Genomic DNA, 20,910 nt, shown 5'->3' with positions numbered 1-20,910 from the left:
AAGCATCTGGGCCTGCATTATGCTGGTGAAAAGACCAGCCACTGTGCAGACTCCACACAATTGAACAGTATAAGACAAATGCAGTAATGCACCTCAGTCCAAATTGAACATATTTATGGGTTGTCTTTTGAATAAAAAATCCGGAGGTAAAATTAAAACTGCTTTTTTGCACAAAACATACACTACCGTTCAAAAATTTGGGTCATTTATAAATGTCCTTATTTTTGAAAGAAAAGCTTCTTTTTTTTAAAAAAAATGAAGATAAAGAAATCAGATATACAGTCTGGACATGTTAATATAGAGCAACTTTAATTCATGTACACTGCCATTCAATCATTTGGGGTCACTTAGAAATGTCCTTATATTAGAAAGAAAAGCATTTTTTCAAAGAAAATATAACATTAAATGACTCAGAAATACATTGTAGACATTATTAATGTGGTAAATGACTGTTCTAGCTGAAAAGGGCTGATTTTTATTGGAATATCTCCTTAGGGGTACAGAGGAACATTTCTAGCTAACATCACTCCTGTGCTCTAATGCTACATTGTGTTAGCTAATGGTGCTGAACAGCTAATTGATGATTAGAAAACACTTGTGCAATTATGTTAGCACATGAATAAAAGTCAGTTTTCATGGAAAACATTAAATTGCCTGGGTGATCACAAATTTTTGAACGGTAGTGTAGAGCAACTTTCACTAATAAGGAGCAACTTTAATGAATGTGAAGCAGCTTTAACTAATTAAGAGCAACTTGAACTAATATAGAGCAACTTTAACTCATTTTTAAACAACTTTAATTAATATAGAGCAAGTTTAATATAGAGCAACTTTAATTCATTCAACAATTTGGGGTCACTTAGAAATGTCCTTATATTTTAAAGAAAAGCATTTTTTTCCAATGAAGATAACATTAAATGACTCAGAAATACAGTCTAGACATTGTTAATGTGCTAAATGATTATTCTAGCTGGAAACAGCTGATTTTTAATGGAATATCTACATAGGGGTACAGAGGAACATTCCCAGCAACCATCACTCCTGTGTTCTAATGCTACATTATGTTAGCTAATGGTGTTGAAAGGCTCATTGATGATTAGAAAACCCTTGTGCAATTATGTTAGCACACGAATAAAAGTATCAGTTTTCATGGAAAACATGAAATTGCCTGGGTGACCCCAAACGTTTGGATGGTAGTGGATGTTAAACAGTGCTTCTGATGTGAACATGCAGGCTGAGTTCAGTTGATGTTAGACACGCGATGGGAAAATGAGTACAGTAGACATGGCATAATGATACAACTTTTATTAGACAAAAAATTCAGTGCTTACTAGCAAACACCTTTGGCTCATTTGACATGGTAGCTTATAGACAGAAAATTCAGTCCGATTAGTAAAGCATTGTTGCAAATTAAAGGAACCTACAATGATTTAGCGTTTGGCTTTGCAGAATTTCAGTGGAAAAGCTCCATCATATTTACTTTTGCCTTGTACTAACCAATAACCACTTTAGGTAGAAAAAAATGTAATAAAACCAGAGCTTTAGAATGAAAGGTTGGAGGATTTTGTCACTGGAAGGTTGCCAATTTAAGTGGTACATCTGGGGAAATCTGGATGGGAAATACTCTCCTCTTCCACATCTCCCACAACAACAAATGCTATTAGTGCTCCTACTGTAAATGCTCCGGTGGTGAGGGAAAGTAGCCTGACTGCATTGAGAAACTTACTGGAGCTGAATGAGCTCCTATATGGGTGTGAAGAATTATACAATTAGGTTATATAATGGATCTATTGTGGTGAGGTTTGAACAATAGAACCTACGCACATGCTGCTGCTGGGATCACACCTTAAAACATGGAGGCAAATGTTGTGACCTGAGCAGCAATGAGAGCAAATCAGAAGGTTTAAAGGATTTGTAGAACTATTGTGGATATAATCTAATGACAGTCTTTTAATACTTGATAAACCCAATTATACCCACATTCTTCTTTCCTTTTTCCATAAGTGCTGAGTGATTAAATCACATCTTATTAGATTTGCACAGTCAGCTTGAAGACAAACATGTATTATTGCAAATCATGCAGCAGTTATTCATTTTTACTTAGCTAATTTCAGATTGGTTGACTACCTTTAGATGGCACAGGCTTCTATGTGTTAGTGTTTTCACCAGTGATTCTAACAGATATAAGGCCTTTCATCGCTGCCTCATTGATAAATATCCCCTGCAGTGAGATGACACCTACTGATGTGAACATTTGGAAAGGCAGGCTGTCGAGTGTGAAATGTCCTTTTGCATCTACCGTCTGCTGCTGCTTGAAAACATGCTTGTCTGCTAGCTTTGGTGCGTGTATTGAGTGCACAGTGGAGCTCCAGCACGTCATCATGTTCTTTTCACATGTAAAGATCAAAGTCACACTCCACTTTTTTTAAATTCTAATTTCCCTCCTTGTCACACCTAAATGAATAAAGTATGTGTTATGTTCAGCAGCTCATTGTGTTTGCTCTTGCACGATGACATTAGGTTAATGTGATCCCCGTTAACGTTGAATATATTACCCTAATATGCGCTAATGGATGTAATGTGACAACACTTGTAGTGACAGACTTGTGTTAAGTTTCTTACAAGCGATGAGTCAAAAGATTTTTGATGAAACTGTACAGTTGTTCTATTTTAATGCTTTTTCCCCTTCCAAAGAGCAGTTCTAAGGCTGCTGGAAAACCACGTTCTCTGATTCTGCAGCCATGCTTTTAACCTGATAGTTTCACTGATTTTATAATTTATTTATTGTTGCTGTAGACAATACAGTGGAAAGACAATACATTGATCAGCCACAACATTAAAACCACTGAGAGGCTAATGCTGATTATTTTGTTACTGCATCAGCTGTCATGGATTGGGATATATTAGGCAGCGAGTGAACAGTCAGCTATTGAAGATAATGTGTTGGAAGCAGGAAAAACAGGCAGCACAAGCATCCGAGTGACTTTGACATGGGCCACATTATGATTACTGTGTCAGAACATCCTCAAAACGACAGGTCTTGCGGTTTGTTCCCAGTATGTAGTGGTTAGTCCCAAACAAAAAGTCCAACAAAGGTCAACTGGTGAAGACATGTGACCAAGGCTTATTTAGGAATATGGGGGGCATGTGGTCCCATCCTGCAGAAAGAAATGAAATTCTTAAAGTTGTCAGAACAAATGGTGGATCATAGCCATAGATTATGTGACATGAGAACTTTGATGATGGAGCAACAGAAGAAGGTGTCCTGGTCTGATGAATCACATTTTCTTTCACATCATGTGGACAGCAGGAATGTGTGTGTTGTTAACTTGGGGAAGAGATGGCAGCAGGATGGGAGGAAGGCAAGTCGGTGAAGGCAGTGTGATGCTCTGGGTGATGTTCTTTGGGAAACCTTGTGTCCTGACAATCATGTGGATGTTACCACCAACCTAAACACTGCTGCAGGCCACACACACCCCGTCATGTCAAAGGTATCTCTGAATGGCAGTGGCCTCTTTCAGCAGGATAATCCCTCCCTGCCAGATAGCAAAAAAAAAAATCCAGAATAGTCACTGACTTGGCTTTCAAATTGTCCAGAATCAGATCAAGCATCTGTGTAATGTGCAGGAAAACAATCCACTGAGGCCCCACCTCGCTTAAAGGATCTGCTGCTAACTTCTCAGTGCCTGATGCCACAGGACACCTCCAGAGCTCTTGGAGTCAGACAATATGAGGCAGGTGGTTTTAATGTTGTGGCTGGTTCAGTGTATGTATGATTCAAACTAATACGATGCCTATGCTTCTAATTTTCTAGCTGTGATTATTTTGACGAACATAGCGAGGCAACATTCACAAAAGGTCTCATGCTTTACAAACTGGCACGCACTCAGCACACAGAGAGCAATAACACTTCTAATATTTCCTTCATCATAATATCAGAACAGTCTTTTGTCCTTGGTTACCAGTGGGCTTTCCTCTCTTTGGCAACCAGCTCCAGGAAATGGGAGTGACTCGCATAGAGGGCAAAAGACGAGTCAACATCAACCCATTTAACTTGTCCTGCGTCATCACCAGCTTGCAGCGGCAGCTCACTCACACTGTTGCCTACAGAAACAACAAAGACATTTTACTGGCTTATAAAGACATTACATCTCCATTTTGCTTTTTGTTGTTCTCACAGAATTAAATACTGGTATGTGAAATGTAAAACTATGGATAGTGTAATTAAAGAACCCATATTATGCAACTTCACATGTTCGCCCCACATGTTTACGATTTAATGTTAGAAAAACATTCTTCTCCTATTGCACATCATTGCAGCACCTTTTTGTGATACTCTGAAATACTGTGTTTTGTAACTGTCTTTGTAACTGCTGAAAAGCCCAGTCTGCTCTCATTAGTCCACTGGCCCAACAAAAGCAAGATAACATTGATCGCATTCTCAACTCCAGATCTACGAGTACAGGCAGAGAAAGGTCACCCTAGCAGAAGTGAAGAAAGAATTGCAGACTGAAGAAGCTGCTCATTTTTTGCCACTTTTACACTTGTCATGTTAAAGTGTGTTACACAATGATATAAATAAGTAACAGAAGAAAAGCATGGGCTTCAAAAGAGGTGCTTCAGACCGGTAAGGAGCAATGTTTCTGAGAGACAATAACTCCCTTGGATGTGGTTTTTGTAATTTTTGAAGATTTTTTACAAAATAGCTGCTGTACAATGTGCTAAAGGAAAGAGGAAACACTAATATGGGTTCTTTAAAAAGAAAAAAACATATTCTTCTATATAAATGAAGGGTTTGGAGGCAGAGCGGTCTAACCCACTTTCTGTAGTTTTTGAAAAAAAATGGGTTCAAAGTTTTGTGTTTTCAAGAGTGGTCTAACATTCGAAGCGCCATTTTAACGGTATATTTGACCACTTTCCTGCTAAAATCTAGACCATAAAACATGACAGAAATGATATAAGACTTAGATTTTTTTTGTGGGTAAGACCACTTTGCTTCCAAAAACCCTGAAATGATACCTGATTCATCATGAAAGTTGACAGCGACTGTCTCCATCCAAGCATTGTCAGTGTTCCTAGGATCATCCACATAGCCTTTATAGACCTGAATGAGAAACATCTCAAGCTCAAGTAAAAGAAAAAGCCTCTAAATTCTTTCAGTCTCTTAGTTTTTTCACTTGCTGACTAAAATGTGACAGTACACAAATGAGTGTGTGACTGCTACTGACCTGAAATCCTGGTGATTTGAAGAGTTTGTTGATCCGCTCGTGGATTTTCGCTCTCTCTGCTGGTGTGACCGAAAGAGAGTTCAGTGCTTCTTCGGAGAACTCTCGCTGAAGCGTGAGAGAAACTTGCTCTCCTGGATCAACCATCCCCTGCAAAACAAGCATGTGCACACAAATAAGGAAGTAAGTCAGAGAAGCTTGACATCCTACATACACCATGTCCCAAAAATTCGTTCTCATCAGAAAAGCAAAGCTCAAAGACTGTATATGCAATATAATCAATTTATTCAACAACCAGTATTTCCCCATTTCGCTTTGATCATGGCTGTCAGCCTTTCAGACATGAAATGTACGAGGTTCTTGAGTGTGGATGGTTCTATCTTCACCCACTAGAGTTGAGCTGTTTCGTGGTGGTTGGTGTTGGACTGTTAAAGATGCGACTGTACACGATTCCCCAACAGTTCTCAACTGGGTCAAGGTCAGAGGGGTTTGGCGGCCATTCCTCCTTATGCAGAAAGCCAGGTAGATGCTCAGAACACCATTGCTGAATCATTCCGGCAGTGTGAGCAGGGGCACCATCTTGTGTAAAATACAAATTCCAAACTTCTGTTAAACATTTCTTGTTCAGTCACAGGGGCCCGATTTATTGCTCCTGGCCAAAACAGAAAGTAGTATGTTTTCTAGAATGTTGTTGGTATAATATTGTGCATAAACAGTGGTACCTTGAGGCACAATGTGCAGCTCTAAGACACTTGAAGCGGACATAGTCCCTCAAACCATTCTATGGGCACTGAATTTCACTTGTTCAGAAGATGGAACTATTTCACGATAATCTGTCAAAAGTCTTTGAGCATTTATCAGTAAATAATCTTTTTGAGCCTCTTCAGTCAGCATTTAGGGCAAATCACTCCACAGAAACAGTGCTGACTAAAGTGGTGAATGATTTGCTACTAGCTGTTGACTCAAAGGCATCATCTGTTCTGTTGTTGCTGGATCTCAGCTCAGCTTTTGATACGGTGGATCACGGCATCTTACTGGACAGACTGGAGAATTATTTTGGTATTTCAGGTCAGGTGCTCAAATGGTTGAGGTCTTACCTGTCAGAGAGATCTCAAAGCGTTCTTTTCAACAACGTGTTTTCTGAGTCCTGTGCTGTTAGGCATGGTGTACCACAGGGTTCTGTACTAGGACCTCTGTTGTTCTCTCTCTATCTGACACCTTTGGGTCAAATGTTGCGTTCCTTTAGGATCTCTTTTCATTGCTATGCCGATGATCTGCAGCTCTACATGCCCTTGGTCCTTCAAAGTGTTTCTGACATTGATAAACTTCAGGCCTGTCTCTCAGCTGTTAGGAGCTGGCTATCAACAAATTTCCTGCTTCTGAATTCTGCTAAGACAGAAATGATAGTGATTGGACCTGAAGGAGTTAGTCCTCTGCTTGATGACTTTACTCTTTCTCTGGGTGACTGTGCTATTCATTGCAAAGACAGAGTCAAGAATCTCGGAGTACTCTTTGATAAAAATCTTTTGTTCAAATTTCATATTAAAGAGGTGACCAGAGTGACCTTTCTCCACCTCAGAAACATCTCTAAGATCAGACCAATTCTGTCATTTCAGGATGCTGAGGTCTTAATTCCCACCTTTGTTTCCTCACGGTTGGATTATTGCAATGTCCTCCTATCGGGTCTGCCAATGAAGAGTTTTCGTTGCCTACAGATGGTCCAGAATGCAGGAGCTCGCATTCTGACTAGAACGAGTAAATGTCAGCATATTACTCCAGTACTGGCCTCTCTGCACTGGCTACCTGTCCATATTAGAGCAGACTTTAAGGTGCTGCTGCTAACTTACAAAATTGTTAATGGAATTGCCCCATCTTATTTATCCAGCCTGGTGAACCTGTATGTTCCCACTCGGGCTCTCCGTTCCCAGGGGACGGGACTTCTGAATGTCCCAAACGTCAGTAAAAAGACGGTTGGGGAATGGGCCTTTTCATTCCGGGCACCTACTTTGTGGAACAGTCTGCCTGCTGAAATCAAACTAAGCTGAAGACCCACTTGTTTTCTCTTACATTTGAATCGTAAATTGTTGTTTTACTGATGTCCTTTTATTGTTCTGTTTTTATTGTTTTTTGTCTGTTTTAAATGTTTTTATCTATTTTTACTGTTTTTATTTTTTGTGTACAGCACTTTGAAAACACTTTATAAATAAAGTTATTATTATTATTATCTGTATAGATGCGGTTGTTTTGGCTGTTGAGTGTCAGAAATAAGTTGAGGACATTTATCAGAGAAAATCAACCTCTCTCAGTCTTTTGAAGTCAGAGTTATGTACTTATTTGTGAAAGTCAGTCTCTTCTCCTTTTGCAGTTTGGTGAGTCACAGGGTACATTGAATCTTGTAAGCTTTCAGCCCCAATATTTCTGTTACATAACAGTGTTCTTAGAAACTGCACCCAACGGATATTTCTGTCAAGGGCTTGAGCTACCTGCTGACGAGCTTTACCTGCATTTCGAAGAACAATGGCCTGTGCACGAATCTCAGACTCTGAAAGAGTAGCTTTTCCACCCTTACTCTTGGCCGTGGTAACAACACTTACAAAATTTGGTTGCAAGTGTAATGCATTTTGGCCAAGCAAGAAATTTATATTCTGGAAGCTGACAGTTTGACCAGACAAACAACCAAACAGGACCTGACTGACCAGGTGTAACCCATTTTGGTGACAAACAATCAAATGTGTTGTCCAGTGGGGATAACGAACTTTTGGGACACGGTGTACTCCATATCAATCACTTGCATAGGTTTGATTGCATTTTTTCTGTCTTTTGAAAAACTATCCTGGTAGACCAAATAAAAAGCAAGTTAGAATAATACAGGCATAGTGAAAGTTGTACAAAATAACAGACCACATAAATAGAAACAAAATGCTAAAGCCACCAACCCCAGGAATGGCCCACTCCCCACAGTCTTTCCTCTTGATGGCCACAAACTGCAGAATAGGTCGTTTGGAGACAGAGTGAAGTATCTTTGCTCCTTTGGCATCTGCTTTCCATCTACAAGACAGTGAGACAGATTAGGCAATCGGCATTCATAAAAACTCTCTTATTCTTTTGCGATGGAACATGTTGATTCTATAAAAATATGACAGAGACCTGTGTTAATTTCGTGATAGTCTGTACCAACGGGTTATAGACTAAATCTTAGTCTGTAACACGTTGGTATCCTTTGAATCTTTCTTTGTGAAATTAAACTGGCCACTGAATAGCCAATATGTAATGGAAAGAAAAGTTACCTCGTGACAATGGGATCGGCAGCATGATTGGGTCCCCATCGTCCAAGTAAACCTCTACCTGTCACCCCTGTGCGTCCATGAGGATTTCTAAGGAGTAAATGAATTTGCAAATTTAATTAGCCCTAACATACTTGTTTTGTCATTTGACAGCAGCAAAAATACCCTAAACCCCGTTCTTTTACCCTGAAATCTGATGATTTTTCCCAAAGTCAGCCAAAATACACAAAAATGACAATAAAATTTTATATTTTTGTACAGGTGCAACACATTTTTGTACACTGAGGCTGTTTTGGGCCAAATCTGAGCCATATCTGTTGAGATGGATTTTAGATCTACCAGTAATTACAGCCCCTCGGATAAAGAGGGTTAGGGTTAGTTCCACAATAATACATGTAAAGTTTCCTACCACTGCTTTGACTGCAGAGACCAGTTTCTAATAAGCTTTTAAGCATTTAATGTTTTGTGTTCTAAGTGGGTAATTTTGACATGTTATTAATAATAATGATTTCTTTTGATATAGCAGTGAGGACAGTGTGTAATGGTTGCAGTTGTTAAACATGGTTATATTTGAAGGCAACTCATCTACATTGCTAAATGTTTCTACTGGCGTGCCCCAAGGCTCAGTTCTGGGCCCACTTCTGTTTGTTGTTTATGTGGACACTTTGGGCAAATCTGTCCATATTGCCAAACTTCATTTTTATGCTGAAGACACAGTGATATACTGCTGTGCCTCTACCCTTGCTGAGGCCCTTGACAAATTACAGACTGCTTTTAACCTTGTGGAATGTCAGCTCATTGAGATAAAACTTGTTTTAAATGCTGCCAAAACTCAATTGAACATTTTCTCTATTATCAAGAAAATACATGAGTCCCCTCCCAGCATTTTATCTTTACAAGGTTCTGAGATTGAACTTGTGCACTGTCACAAGTGTTTTAGTGTTTTAATTGATGATCGTTTCTCTTTTAAACCCCACATAGAAAACCTGAAAAAAAGATTAGGGTTGAAACTGTTACGGCGGCAGGGTGTTTTGAACCCAAAAGCAGGCACAGACAGGTGGATGATTTACATGGATTTAATAAGAAGCTCAACATAAAACTCTCCACATGGAACGGGGATCAAACTTGAACTAAGGGCGACGAACCAGACGGCTGTAATGGGGGCTAACTAAACTCAAACAGGGGGGTGACTCACGTCTTAATTCGGGGATCCGGGCCAGAGGAGCTGGGCCGGGCAGGACGGGGCCGGCGGGGATCGAGGCAGGGACTGCGGGGTGGGGAGAACCAGAGCAGACGGGGGAGTCCAGAGCAGAAGGGGAGACTGGAGCAGACGAGGGATTTCCAGGACAGGAGGGGAGGGGAGACGGAGCAGACAAGGGAATCCAGAGCAGGTGGGGAGACAAGAGCTTTGAGCAGACCGGTGTAACTCTTGTAGAGGAACCGCAGGCAATGACCCAGCAGAGAGTAGTGGGGAGAGTCAGGCTTTTTCTGCCACTGATCGCAGATTAGGAGCTGGGGCTGCCAGCTGGCCAGGAGCGCAGCACAGGAGAGGGAGGGGCCATGACAGAAACTGGGATTCTTCTTCCGTCACAGGTCTTGTTTTTCTTTTACTGCCAGGAAAAAGTTGGTTGCTGCCACTTTTCTCCCTGTGCTTAATTACAGCGACCTTTTATACATGAATGCCTCAGCAAATTGTTTGCAATCTCTGGATTCTGTGTATCATGGTATCACGGGTTGAAGAGCCCCCACTCACCACTGCACCTTATATGATTGAGCTGAATGGCACTCTTTGATGACGCACTCTTATCCACTGGTACACTTTTATTTATAAAGCACTCCAAGGTCTACTTCTATGTTATTTATGTGACTACATTTCCAGAGCCCACAGCAACTACTGCTTACGTTCTAATGATTTATACTTGTTAAACATGCCAAAGGTGCATTCTGGATTAGGGAAACACTGTTTTAAGTATTCTGCACCTGCTGCCTGGAACTCACTGCAGAAGACACAATCTGAAGGATCTCATCACTACACACGTGGACAAAATTGTTGGTACCCCTCAGTTAAAGAAGGAAAAACCCACAATTCTCACTGAAATCACTTGAAACTCACAAAAGTAACAATAAATAAAAATGTATTGAAAATTAAATAATCAAAAACAGTCATTACTTTTGAATTGTTGATTAACATAATTATTTAAAAAAATAAACTAATGAAACAGGCCTGGACAAAAATGATGGTACCTCTATAAAAGATTGCAAACTATTTGACCAGAGTGACATGATTAACTCAGGTGTGTCATTTAATTGACATCACAGGTGTTTCCAAACTCATAATCAGTCAGTCTGCCTATTTAAAGGGAGACAAGTAGTCACCCTGCTGTTTGGTGAAAAGGTGTGTACCACACTGAACATGGACAACAGAAAGCGAAGGAGAGAATTGTCCCAGGACATCCGAAAAAAAATTATAGACAAACATCTTAAAGGTAAAGGCTATAAGACCATCTCTAAACAGCTTGAAGTTCCTGTGACAACAGTGGCTCATATTATTCAGAAGTTCAAGACCCACGGGACAGTAGCCAACCTCCCTGGACGTGGCCGCAAGAGGAAAATTGATGACAAATTGAAGAGACGGATCGTTCGAATTGTATTCAAAGAGCCCAGAGCAACCTCCAAAGAAATTAAAGGTGAACTCCAAGGCCAAGGTACATCAGTGTCAGATCGCACCATTCGTCGTTGTTTGAGCCAAAGTGGACTTCATGGGAGACGACCAAGGAGGACACCACTGCTGAAAAAAACTCATAAAAAAGCCAGACTGGAATTTGCAAAAATGCATGTTGACAAGCCACAAAGCTTCTGGGAGAATGTCCTTTGGACAGATGAGACCAAACTGGAGCTTTTTGGTAAGGCACATCAACTCTATGTTCATAGACTCAAAAACCAAGCATACGAAGAAAAGAACACTGTCCCTACGGTGAAACATGGAGGAGGCTCAGTAATGTTTTGGGGCTGCTTTGCTGCATTTGGCACAGGGTGTCTTGAAAGTGTGCAAGGTACGATGAAATCTGAAGACTATCAAGGCATTCTGGAGAGAAATGTGCTGCCTAGTGTCAGAAAGCTTGGTCTCAGTCGCAGGTCATGGGCCTTCCAACAGGACAACGATCCAAAACACACAGCCAAAAACACCCAAGAATGGCTGAGAGAAAAGCGTTGGACTATTCTAAAGTGGCCTTCTATGAGCCCAGATCTGAATCCCATTGAACATATGTGGAAGGAGCTGAAACATGCCATTTGGAGAAGACACCCATCAAACCTGAGACAACTGGAGCTGTTTGTTCATGAGGAGTGGGCCAAAATACCTGTTGACAGCTGCAGAACGCTCATTGACAAATACAGAAATCGTTTAATTGCAGTGATTGCCTCAAAAGGTTGTGCAACAAAATATTAAGTTATGGGTACCATCATTTTTGTCCAGCCCTATTTCATTAGTTTGTTTATTTAAATAATTATGTTAATCAACAATTCAAAAGTGATGGCTGATTTTGATTATTTAATTTTCAATAAATTTTTATTTATTGTTACTTTTGTGAGTTTCAAGTGATTTCAGTGAGAATTGTGGGTTTTTCCTTCTTTAACTGAGGGGTACCAACAATTTTGTCCACGTGTGTATTGGAATTTTTAAAACCATATGAAGGATCTTGCAGCAGCTACTTTTCACACTTGTTGTTTTATTTCTTTTTTTAAATTCAAGTTTTTATTGAATTTTGTATTTTATGAACACATACGAGAAAACTAAACAAAACAACAAGCAAAAAACAAACAAAAAACAAAAACCAAACAAAAAAACAGTCAGTGAGGTTAATAAGTCAAATCAGATCAAATCAAGCTGTAGACAGATACTTAGAAAAATTGTCCCATTGTTCCAGTGCAGGTTCATTCTTACATTGTAATCTTCCCAGCATCTTCTCACAAGCAACATTTTCTGATTACGCTGCGGATGTCCTGCCCATTATTTGAAAGAATTAAGTCCCAAACATCATTATCTATTATACAATTTAAATCTCTTTCCCATGCTGCTTTAAGGCTTTTACTTGTGTTGTTTTTCGCCCATGGGCAAATATTGTACCATTTTGAAGCTTTGGACAACAGTGACGGTAAAAGCAGAAATGTCTCTATCGGATTTTTCTCCTGTACTAGCTCAATTTTTCCTTTTAAACGGTCTCTTATTTGTAAATACTTCTAAAAGTGGGCAGGCCCCTCTAAATTAAATTTATGTTTTAGATCATTAAACGACATGAATGCATTCCCCTCCAATATGTCACCAACAGTTTTAATACCCTTTTGTAGCCATTGAGCCCAATAAATGGTCTGTTTACCAATTTTAATTTTAGGGTTATACCACAAGGGGGCATATTTCAAGAGATATGGATCAAGCTTATATTTTCTGTGCACCTCCAGCCACACCATCCTAGAAAACTTTAAAGCTGCTGTCCGGAGTTTGAATCGCAGCGTCTCCCAGAACACTGTTGGTCCCTCCCTCCCTCCCTCTGATTTCGCCCCTTTATTTGTGCACGCGCGCAGTACATGAGAGAAGTGCCCGGAGTGCTGCAGCATCTCGCCTGTTTTGCTGTTTTCCCCTCTTCTACATTTAGTACATTTAGTAAATAATAAAGGAATTACGTTAGAATGCTGTATTGAGTCTAACTTGTCCTAATACCAAAATAACATGAATCTGCTAGGACGAACTAGTAAAGTTTCAATATGTGATTACACTCGTGTATCCCTCTCGATGACGTTGTTTATCAGACTTAGTGCATTTACGCGTGTATATGTGTTACATTGTTTATTTATTTCTATCTAGAGTTCAGAATTGCATGACTCCTCTGACGAAGAGTATGTCCCAGACGCCCCAACATCTTCCTCCAGAGGTCGGGCATCTAAACGAAGCCGTCAGGCGGGCTATGGAGGGCCGTGGTCGGGGAGCGACGCGAGCACCCCGAGCCAAAAAACGTCCTGCAGTCTCTTGGCCTGACAAGCCGTGGGATTGGTAACTTTTCTGGAAGTTGCTGAGCCCTGATGCTCTCTCCTCCACAAGCAAAACAAATGTGCGCCCGGTTGCGTAGTGCGTAGCTCGCCCACCTCTGCATGGGCTTGCTTGCTGTGCGCGTAACCGTTGATTGACAGCATGACAAAGCTGAAGCTCGAACTTGATTGGTCGGCAGCAACCGGCGCTTTTTGGAATAACATGGGGGTCTATGAGAGGAAGGCGGAGCTCAGGAATAAATTTTCATATCGCGTTATTCTAACTTTATATTATAGTATCGAACTAGACTAACACATTTAAGCTTTGTTAAAAAATGATACATAGATTGAAAACAAACGGAAACTCCGGACAGCAGCTTTAAGACAGGATTTTCTATTTTTTTTTCCTTTATTTAACTTTTGAAACAAGAAGTCGATTGGTGTGAATGGAGAGGCGAGTTCTTGTTCTATTAAGTTCCAATCGAGGTCGTCTCTCCCTGCCCAATGTTTGGCCAGTCTAGACATTTCAAAAGAAATACTATAATGTTCTACACTGGGCAGGGCCAGCCCCCCTTCTTTTTTTGGTTGGCAGAGCCGGCTCAGGTTAATGCGTGGTTTTCCATCATTCCAAAGAAAATTTTTTTATCATCTTATTGTAGTTCAATAACATTGGTTGTGGAATAGACAAAGGTAAGATTCCAGTATAATAATTAATAAGAGGGCTATGGCCATTTTCACGGTGTTTACTTTACCCCATAATGTTAAATTTAGTTTACTCCATTTGTCTAAATTAACCTTAATTTTACCAAGCAATTTGCCCATAGTGGCAGCCATCATATCATTAATATTTGGGTTCAGTTCAATTCCAAGATACTTCATTCCTTTATCCACCCACTTAAAATTGAAACCAGACAAAAGATTATTACTGCAAGATTGGGAAACCGGCATAGCCTCAGATTTATACCAATTAATTTTGTACCCAGACAATGTTGCATATTCATCAATAACCTCTAGTAGAGTTGTAATAGAATTAGTAGGATCTTTACTCAAAACCAAGATGTCGTCTGCATACAAAAACAATTTATGTTCTCTTCCTCCCCCATACACACCTTTAATTCTCATATTTTCTCTTATCTGAATGGCCAGGGGCTCCAAAAAGATAGTGAATAAAAGTGGGCTCAAACTACACCCTTGACGGGTTGATCTAGAAATATTGAAAAATGGAGATAGGACACCATTAGTAAAAACAGCCGCCTTTGGCCCAGAGTATAATGTTCTTATCCAACGGCAGAAGTTGTCACCTATGCCGAATTTCGTCAGGGCAGTGATCAGAAAACACCATTCAACCCTGTCGAAAGCTTTCTGGGCGTCTAGAGATATGGCCAGCACGGGATCTGGATTGTTTCTATTCAACCATAAAAGATGCAATAATCTTCTCATGTTATCTGAGGTTGATCTGCCCTTGATAAACCCAACTTGATCTTTATGAATAATTTGTGGCAGTATGGCTTCTAATCTTGTCGCTAATAATTTTGACAGTATTTTACAATCAACATTTATTAAACTTATTGGTCTATAATTGGCTGGATCAGTTAAATCTTTGTCACCCTTTCAGATTAGCGTTATTATCGCCTGATTAAAACTTTCAGGGAGAGATCCCGGTTCAAAAGCCTCATGGAATACTTCAGTTAAAATGGACAGAGTGTATCTGAGAATTTTTGATAAAATTCAGCTGGGAAGCCATCTATCCCAGGGGACTTTCCAGTTTTCATTGAACCAATAACTTTTTTTTTTAACTTCCGCCACAGTTAGAGGAGCTTCCAATTTGTCCTTTAGATCTTCTAAAATTTTAGGTATTGTCAATTTCTCAAAAAATGCATCCAGTTGGTCCATGCTAACCTTACACTCAGATGTATATAGGTCCTGGTAAAATGATTTAAAAACTGTATTAATATCCAAGGTAGATGTAACTAGTTTATCATCCTTTTTAATTGCAGTAATAACATTTTGGTTATCCATTTTTTTAAGTTGTCTTGCTAATAGTTTCCTTGTTTTTTCACCATTTTCATAGAAATTTGTTTTTAACCGAAAAAGAACATATTCTGCCTTTCTATTGTGTATTTCATGAAGATTACATTTAAGTTGACAAATCTCTTTAAATTTATTATCACCAAATTTTCCAGCTAATTGTCTTTCTAGTGTACCTATATGTTCCTCCAAAGTTTGGGTCCTGTTCTTATTTTCTTTAACCATCCTAGGACTATAGCCTAAACATTTTCCACGTACAAATGCTTTCAGAGCGTCCCACACAGTGGCGAGTCTACCAGCTGAACCAACATTCTCTTGCAGAAAATTTGTGATATCAACTTGTAGTGCTGAGACAAATTGTTCATCCTGCAATATGCTTGAGTTAAATCGCCATCTACCTTTACTGGTTTTGTCCACCTGTAAATTAATGTGCAATTCCACAGGAGCGTGATCAGTTAGGGCAATAACACCGATTTTGCAATTCATCACAAAATCAACAGATGAATTGGAGATCAAGAAATAAGTCTATTCAAGAGTAGGCTTTATGGGCATGACAATAAAAGGTGTATTCCCTTTCCAAGGGGTTTACAAGTCTCCAGATATCTACCACTCCAATCTCCTCTTTCAGAGAATTTAATGCTAATCCTGTTTTAGAGGCTGAGGTTGCACTGGTGGTGCTCCTATCTATATATTCATCTAACACATTATTAAAATCTCCACCTAACAAAATATGACCTTCTATGCTTCCCAACATCTTATTAATCTTGGATATAAAATTAGGTTCACACTTGTTGTTTTAATGTAAATTCTTAATCCTGTGCTTTTACTCTAGCATACATTTTATTTATTTTGTTGAGTGAGTTAGTGTTGTCTGTTTTTAATTGTTGCACTTTTAATTTCTCTCTGACTGCTGTCTTGTTCAGGCTTCCCTTGAAAAAGGTGTCAATGTATCTCAATGGGACCGACCTGGTTAAATAAAGGATAAATAAATAAAAAACTTAAAAAAAATTAATTAGAAATCCCAACAGTTCCAAAATATCCATGCCATTTTTAAATGGCAGAGTCAAAACTGACCCAGACCATACTGTGAAGCCATCAGTAGAAGAAGTGAAGAATGTGTAGGTCAAAAATACTTGAAGTCTAAATAAATTGCCAGTGCAAACACAGAAGTCTTTAATAAAGTGCACACACAGAATTGCAGACTTTACTTTTTAGAATAAGTGCTCACAGCCCTACTCTGACCAGTCATTCTGATGTTGGTGTGCATTAATATTAAAGCTTCATTAAGCGATGACTTGGACATTAACAGTTAATGATGTGTTTCTGTAACATGAAAGAGTTGAGTGCTACAGATCCCTCCAAGACTGCAAGAACCAATTAAACTGACAGTGTTACCAGCTAAATTCAGTGAGACGTCAGAAAAAAGAACAGCTTAGAGATGTTTCTCTTGTTACTCCATAACTTACAGTGGCTTTCCATTCTCCACTTTGTAGGGGCCCTCAAAGGATGTCCTGTCCACACCAGCATCCACAGTGTTGAACTTTGGAGAGAAAACGCTGAAAAACAAGCCAAAGTCCCTAAAACTGGTATAAATTACCTCCAGCTCATTTTGTACATGAAAAAGTAAAGAAAAATCTTAAAATGTCTCACAAGAAAATGTAAATTTAAACCTTAGGTGCGATAATTATTTATCGTTCACATGGCACAAATTTAAAAAGAAGTCCTAATTTTATTAAACTGCATTTAGTTCATTTTAAATAAGCTATGTGTTACTCACCCAATCTCAGCATCCGCCCATACTGGCTTCTTTAAAACTGCAGGATCAGTATGGTTGACTGGATTATATTGCGGCCACTTCTGACTCCAGTCCACTTTGTCATCAGGCACAGGGAAGCGCTTGATTTTGGATCCTGGGTACTGTGGGCATCTGGACTTTACATGAAGCGCTGCTGAGGATGGCATTGTCCTGACACTGGTTGTGCAGAGTTTGCAGCAACTGGTAGTGGTGGTTGTGATGGTTTTAGTAGTTCTGAAAGGATAAGAAGGTGCGCAGGAGATTGTGGGCCTGCAGAGAAAGAAATATGAGATGTGAAAATCCAGTAAGTGTACCTTACTCTTTCGACCCGACACTGTATGCACTCTGCTGCAAATTATGAGAATAACCTTCCACCTTAAGTAATGACAGCAAAACTCATGAAGTGACAACATACAGATTACAGAAGGAGTCATTAAACTAGACCAATGAATTGGACATAGAAGAACCGCGTTAGAGCCTGTGGTATCTGATCTGTTACATGTATTACTTAATAAGTTAGTAGAATGGAATTTGTTTTGTTTGTTCTAGTATCTGATATGAGTTGCTTGTTATATGAAGTGTCTGCTCTGGTGTCTCTGACCACAGATGGAACCTGCATTATATGTGTGACTAATTCTACCCATGCCATTGGAATGTGTTTTCCTGTTCACAGAGCCCTGCTGGAGGTGTTGCTTCTGTCTGTATTGATGCTGCTCTTTCTTTTAACCCTTGGATGCATGGCCAACCAATACCTACACTCTTCCATGGGTGGGGTCAAAAATGACCCCAATTGAAATCAATGCATTTTTGCAATAAACTTGAGACATTTCTTTCATGTTGGTTAGACATTATATATTTTGTTCAACAAAAGAGTATTTTCAGTTTTGATATGTTCTTTCTTCACTTTTAATTTAAATTTTATCACATAACAATCACTGAAACGGTATCAAAACATGTTTAATCTTCCTCCGTATTTTGAAACAGACAGAGGGACACATAAATTAACATTCAGTAACAATAATCAATAACATTCATAACAATCATAACATTCAATAACATTCATTCAGCATTCATGTTCAGACACAAACATGTCTCTTCTCACTCTTCACAGCTTTCACAGACTATTTTCTTGTGGCTGTGACCAGTGCAGACAGGGCTTTTGCATTTCCAACAGAAGTTGGTGGCTTTGTGGTCTTCGCTTCGAGGACAAAGGTTGAAAAGAAAAGGAAAAAACATGAGAAAAGACACTGTTTGAATGCACAAAACTATAAATCATTTGTAACTTTGTAAGTAAATCTATGGGCGTGTGCACGCACACACTCACACTCACACACACACACCTCCACTCACATTCACACTGTTGTTACACTGTTATTACGCAGTATGTTAGCTCACAGGATTGTTAGGTAAAAGTATTGTTGGCTAACACAAACACACACACACACACACACACACACACTAACCCATTAGGTAGCCTATTATATGATCATCGATTATTCAATGGTGTATGTGTGTGTGTGTGAGAGAGTGTGTGTGTTTGTGTTAGCTAACAACACTTTAGCTAACAATCCTGTTAGCTAAGATACTGTGTAATAACAGTGCAACAACAGTGTATGAGTGTATGTGCATGCGTGCATGCATGTGTGTGTGTCTGATTGTGTTAGCTAACAATACTGTTTGCTAATAATAATGTTAGCTAACAGTATTGTTAGCTAACAGTATTGCTAGCTAACCACAAACTAGGCAAATTTCACAGATATTCACATAAAATTCACATATTCTGTCAATGAAAAATAAGTTCATAAATGGAGATAATACTTACATGTATAATGCTGTGCAAAAATGACCTCCTCGGTGGTGGGACTGCTGACATCAGTTGTATGAGGGACAGAAAATGTTTATTTACACTCACAGTTGCCAAGAACCAATGTTAAGTGAAATATCCCATTGGAAATACTTGGGGTCATTTTTGACCCCGCCCATGGAAGAGTGGGGTACTGATACAAAAACTGAATTTTTTTTAAATTAAAAAATGAATAAATGAAAAAATGAATAAAAATGCAAATGGCATCATGTCACAAACATGTTTTATGAGGAATACCTGGAATATGAAAATATCAAAACTTTTAATCTTAAAGATATTAAGGAATAACAACCTCTGGGGTCAATTTTGAACCCACCTATGCATCCTAGGGTTAATAAAATACTTTTAAAGAAAGTCAGTGTCACGGACATTTCTCCTTCACCTGCACATCACGGACACCAGAGAGAGAAACAACGACAAGCTACTGTTAAACTGCAAAACACATCTTATATCTATGTAATGATGACACTGATGAGTTTGTCAAACCAGTCCTGAATGATTAGTTGTAGAAGCTTGCTTTTTCATTATGTATTATATATAATCAATATCACATTCGGTGAAAATATAGTTTGGCTGTGATTTTAGTCAAGTTAGTAACTGTTTTAGATTTAGCTCATGGTAATGTCTACTGGGACATAATGTCAGTGACCGAGGTGTGCAGCAGAAAGGTAACTGTCTACGTTCGATTGCAACACCAGCTTATAAACTAGCTTCTCCTATAATGTCAAATAACACCAGTTTGTAGTTAAATCTGTATAACTAATGATTCCGTCCATACCTGACTCCGGAGCTGCAGACGGTAAACGGGAGACCGACGAGAGTCAGCGCTAAACGAATCCGGCCGATCCAGTTCCGTCGCAGGAGTAAATGTACCATTCCTTGAGACAAATAAATCAATAGTCCAACAACCCCAACATACAGCGCACAGTAACCAGGAAGTGCACACGCCTGGCGCGGTGACATATGCAGAGGGGTGTGGTCACGGCAGTCGCACTCGTTTCCATGGTGATCCGAGTCTCTTAAAAATGAGCAAATACAGTCAAGAATTAAATAAATGGATTTAAAATTTAAATCAATGCACTACTTGTTATATTTAGAAATTAATAAAGCATCGAAACTCTAAATATTGTGCGTTTATTGCCGTGTTTAAACGACAATACCCATCTTGTCAGTATCTACAATCGTGAATTGTGAACAGCACAAAGCCGGTGACTCTGTAGGGATATATTGTAATAATGTAGTGTATTATGTAATAATCCTGATATACAGCACATCTTTGTACATGTAAACAGTAATACCTCGCCTATGGGCACAGGGAAAACCAAACGTTACGTGCACACAGCCAGTTTTACAATTACAATAAATGAGGCTGGAGAACCACACACAAAAATAAGACGCTTTGATCAAAAACTCTATTATTCTTGTCAGAACGGGCAGCATGCAACATATTTCGGCACGCCCACTCGTGGCTGCTGCATGTTTAATTTGCAGATTACACTCGTTTCGCTGTCATTAAGAGGCCGAACGGGCGGTGCTTCTGGTTTGAGCATTAGCCAGCTGACATGACTCCGCTCGTAGAAGTCGCCCCTGTCACTAAATCTAACGCACTAGTATTACCGTAGTTTGGCACGCGCATTTACGCTCGGCTCTGAGACCAAATCCGCGCTCGCGCACAAAATCCATTTACTCCTC

The 20,910-nt window shown here is 39.4% G+C and overlaps 1 protein-coding gene and 1 long non-coding RNA gene across 4 annotated transcripts in view; both read right to left on the bottom strand.

The window, feature by feature from the left end:
• The window catches only part of LOC127531599 (uncharacterized), a 184,302-nt gene that overhangs the window by 102,916 nt on the left and 60,476 nt on the right, over positions 1–20,910 (bottom strand). The gene's annotated exons all lie outside the window — the stretch shown is intronic.
• Positions 1,291–20,196, bottom strand: nudt9 (nudix (nucleoside diphosphate linked moiety X)-type motif 9). 3 transcript variants are annotated; one of them, XM_022202338.2, is made up of 8 exons: positions 19,997–20,196; positions 17,337–17,624; positions 17,026–17,136; positions 8,513–8,599; positions 8,162–8,273; positions 5,229–5,375; positions 5,020–5,104; positions 1,291–4,104 (listed from the first exon to the last, which is right to left on the bottom strand). In XM_022202338.2, the coding sequence occupies exons 1-8, from the start codon at positions 20,179–20,181 to the stop codon at positions 3,959–3,961; spliced, it is 1,161 nt and encodes a 386-aa protein (XP_022058030.2). In that variant the 5' UTR covers positions 20,182–20,196; the 3' UTR covers positions 1,291–3,958. The 3 variants fall into 3 exon arrangements, with proteins under 3 accessions (XP_022058030.2, XP_022058031.2, XP_051797226.1); XM_022202339.2 differs by having other exon boundaries at positions 17,026–17,115; XM_051941266.1 differs by lacking the exon at positions 19,997–20,196 and adding an exon at positions 19,177–19,193.

Source organism: Acanthochromis polyacanthus, chromosome 21 (genome assembly GCF_021347895.1).
Source record: "Acanthochromis polyacanthus isolate Apoly-LR-REF ecotype Palm Island chromosome 21, KAUST_Apoly_ChrSc, whole genome shotgun sequence".
Classification (NCBI taxonomy): Eukaryota; Metazoa; Chordata; class Actinopteri; family Pomacentridae; genus Acanthochromis; species Acanthochromis polyacanthus.
The sequence above is the reverse complement of the archived record's forward strand: the minus strand, read 5'-3'. Positions and strand labels throughout refer to the sequence as shown.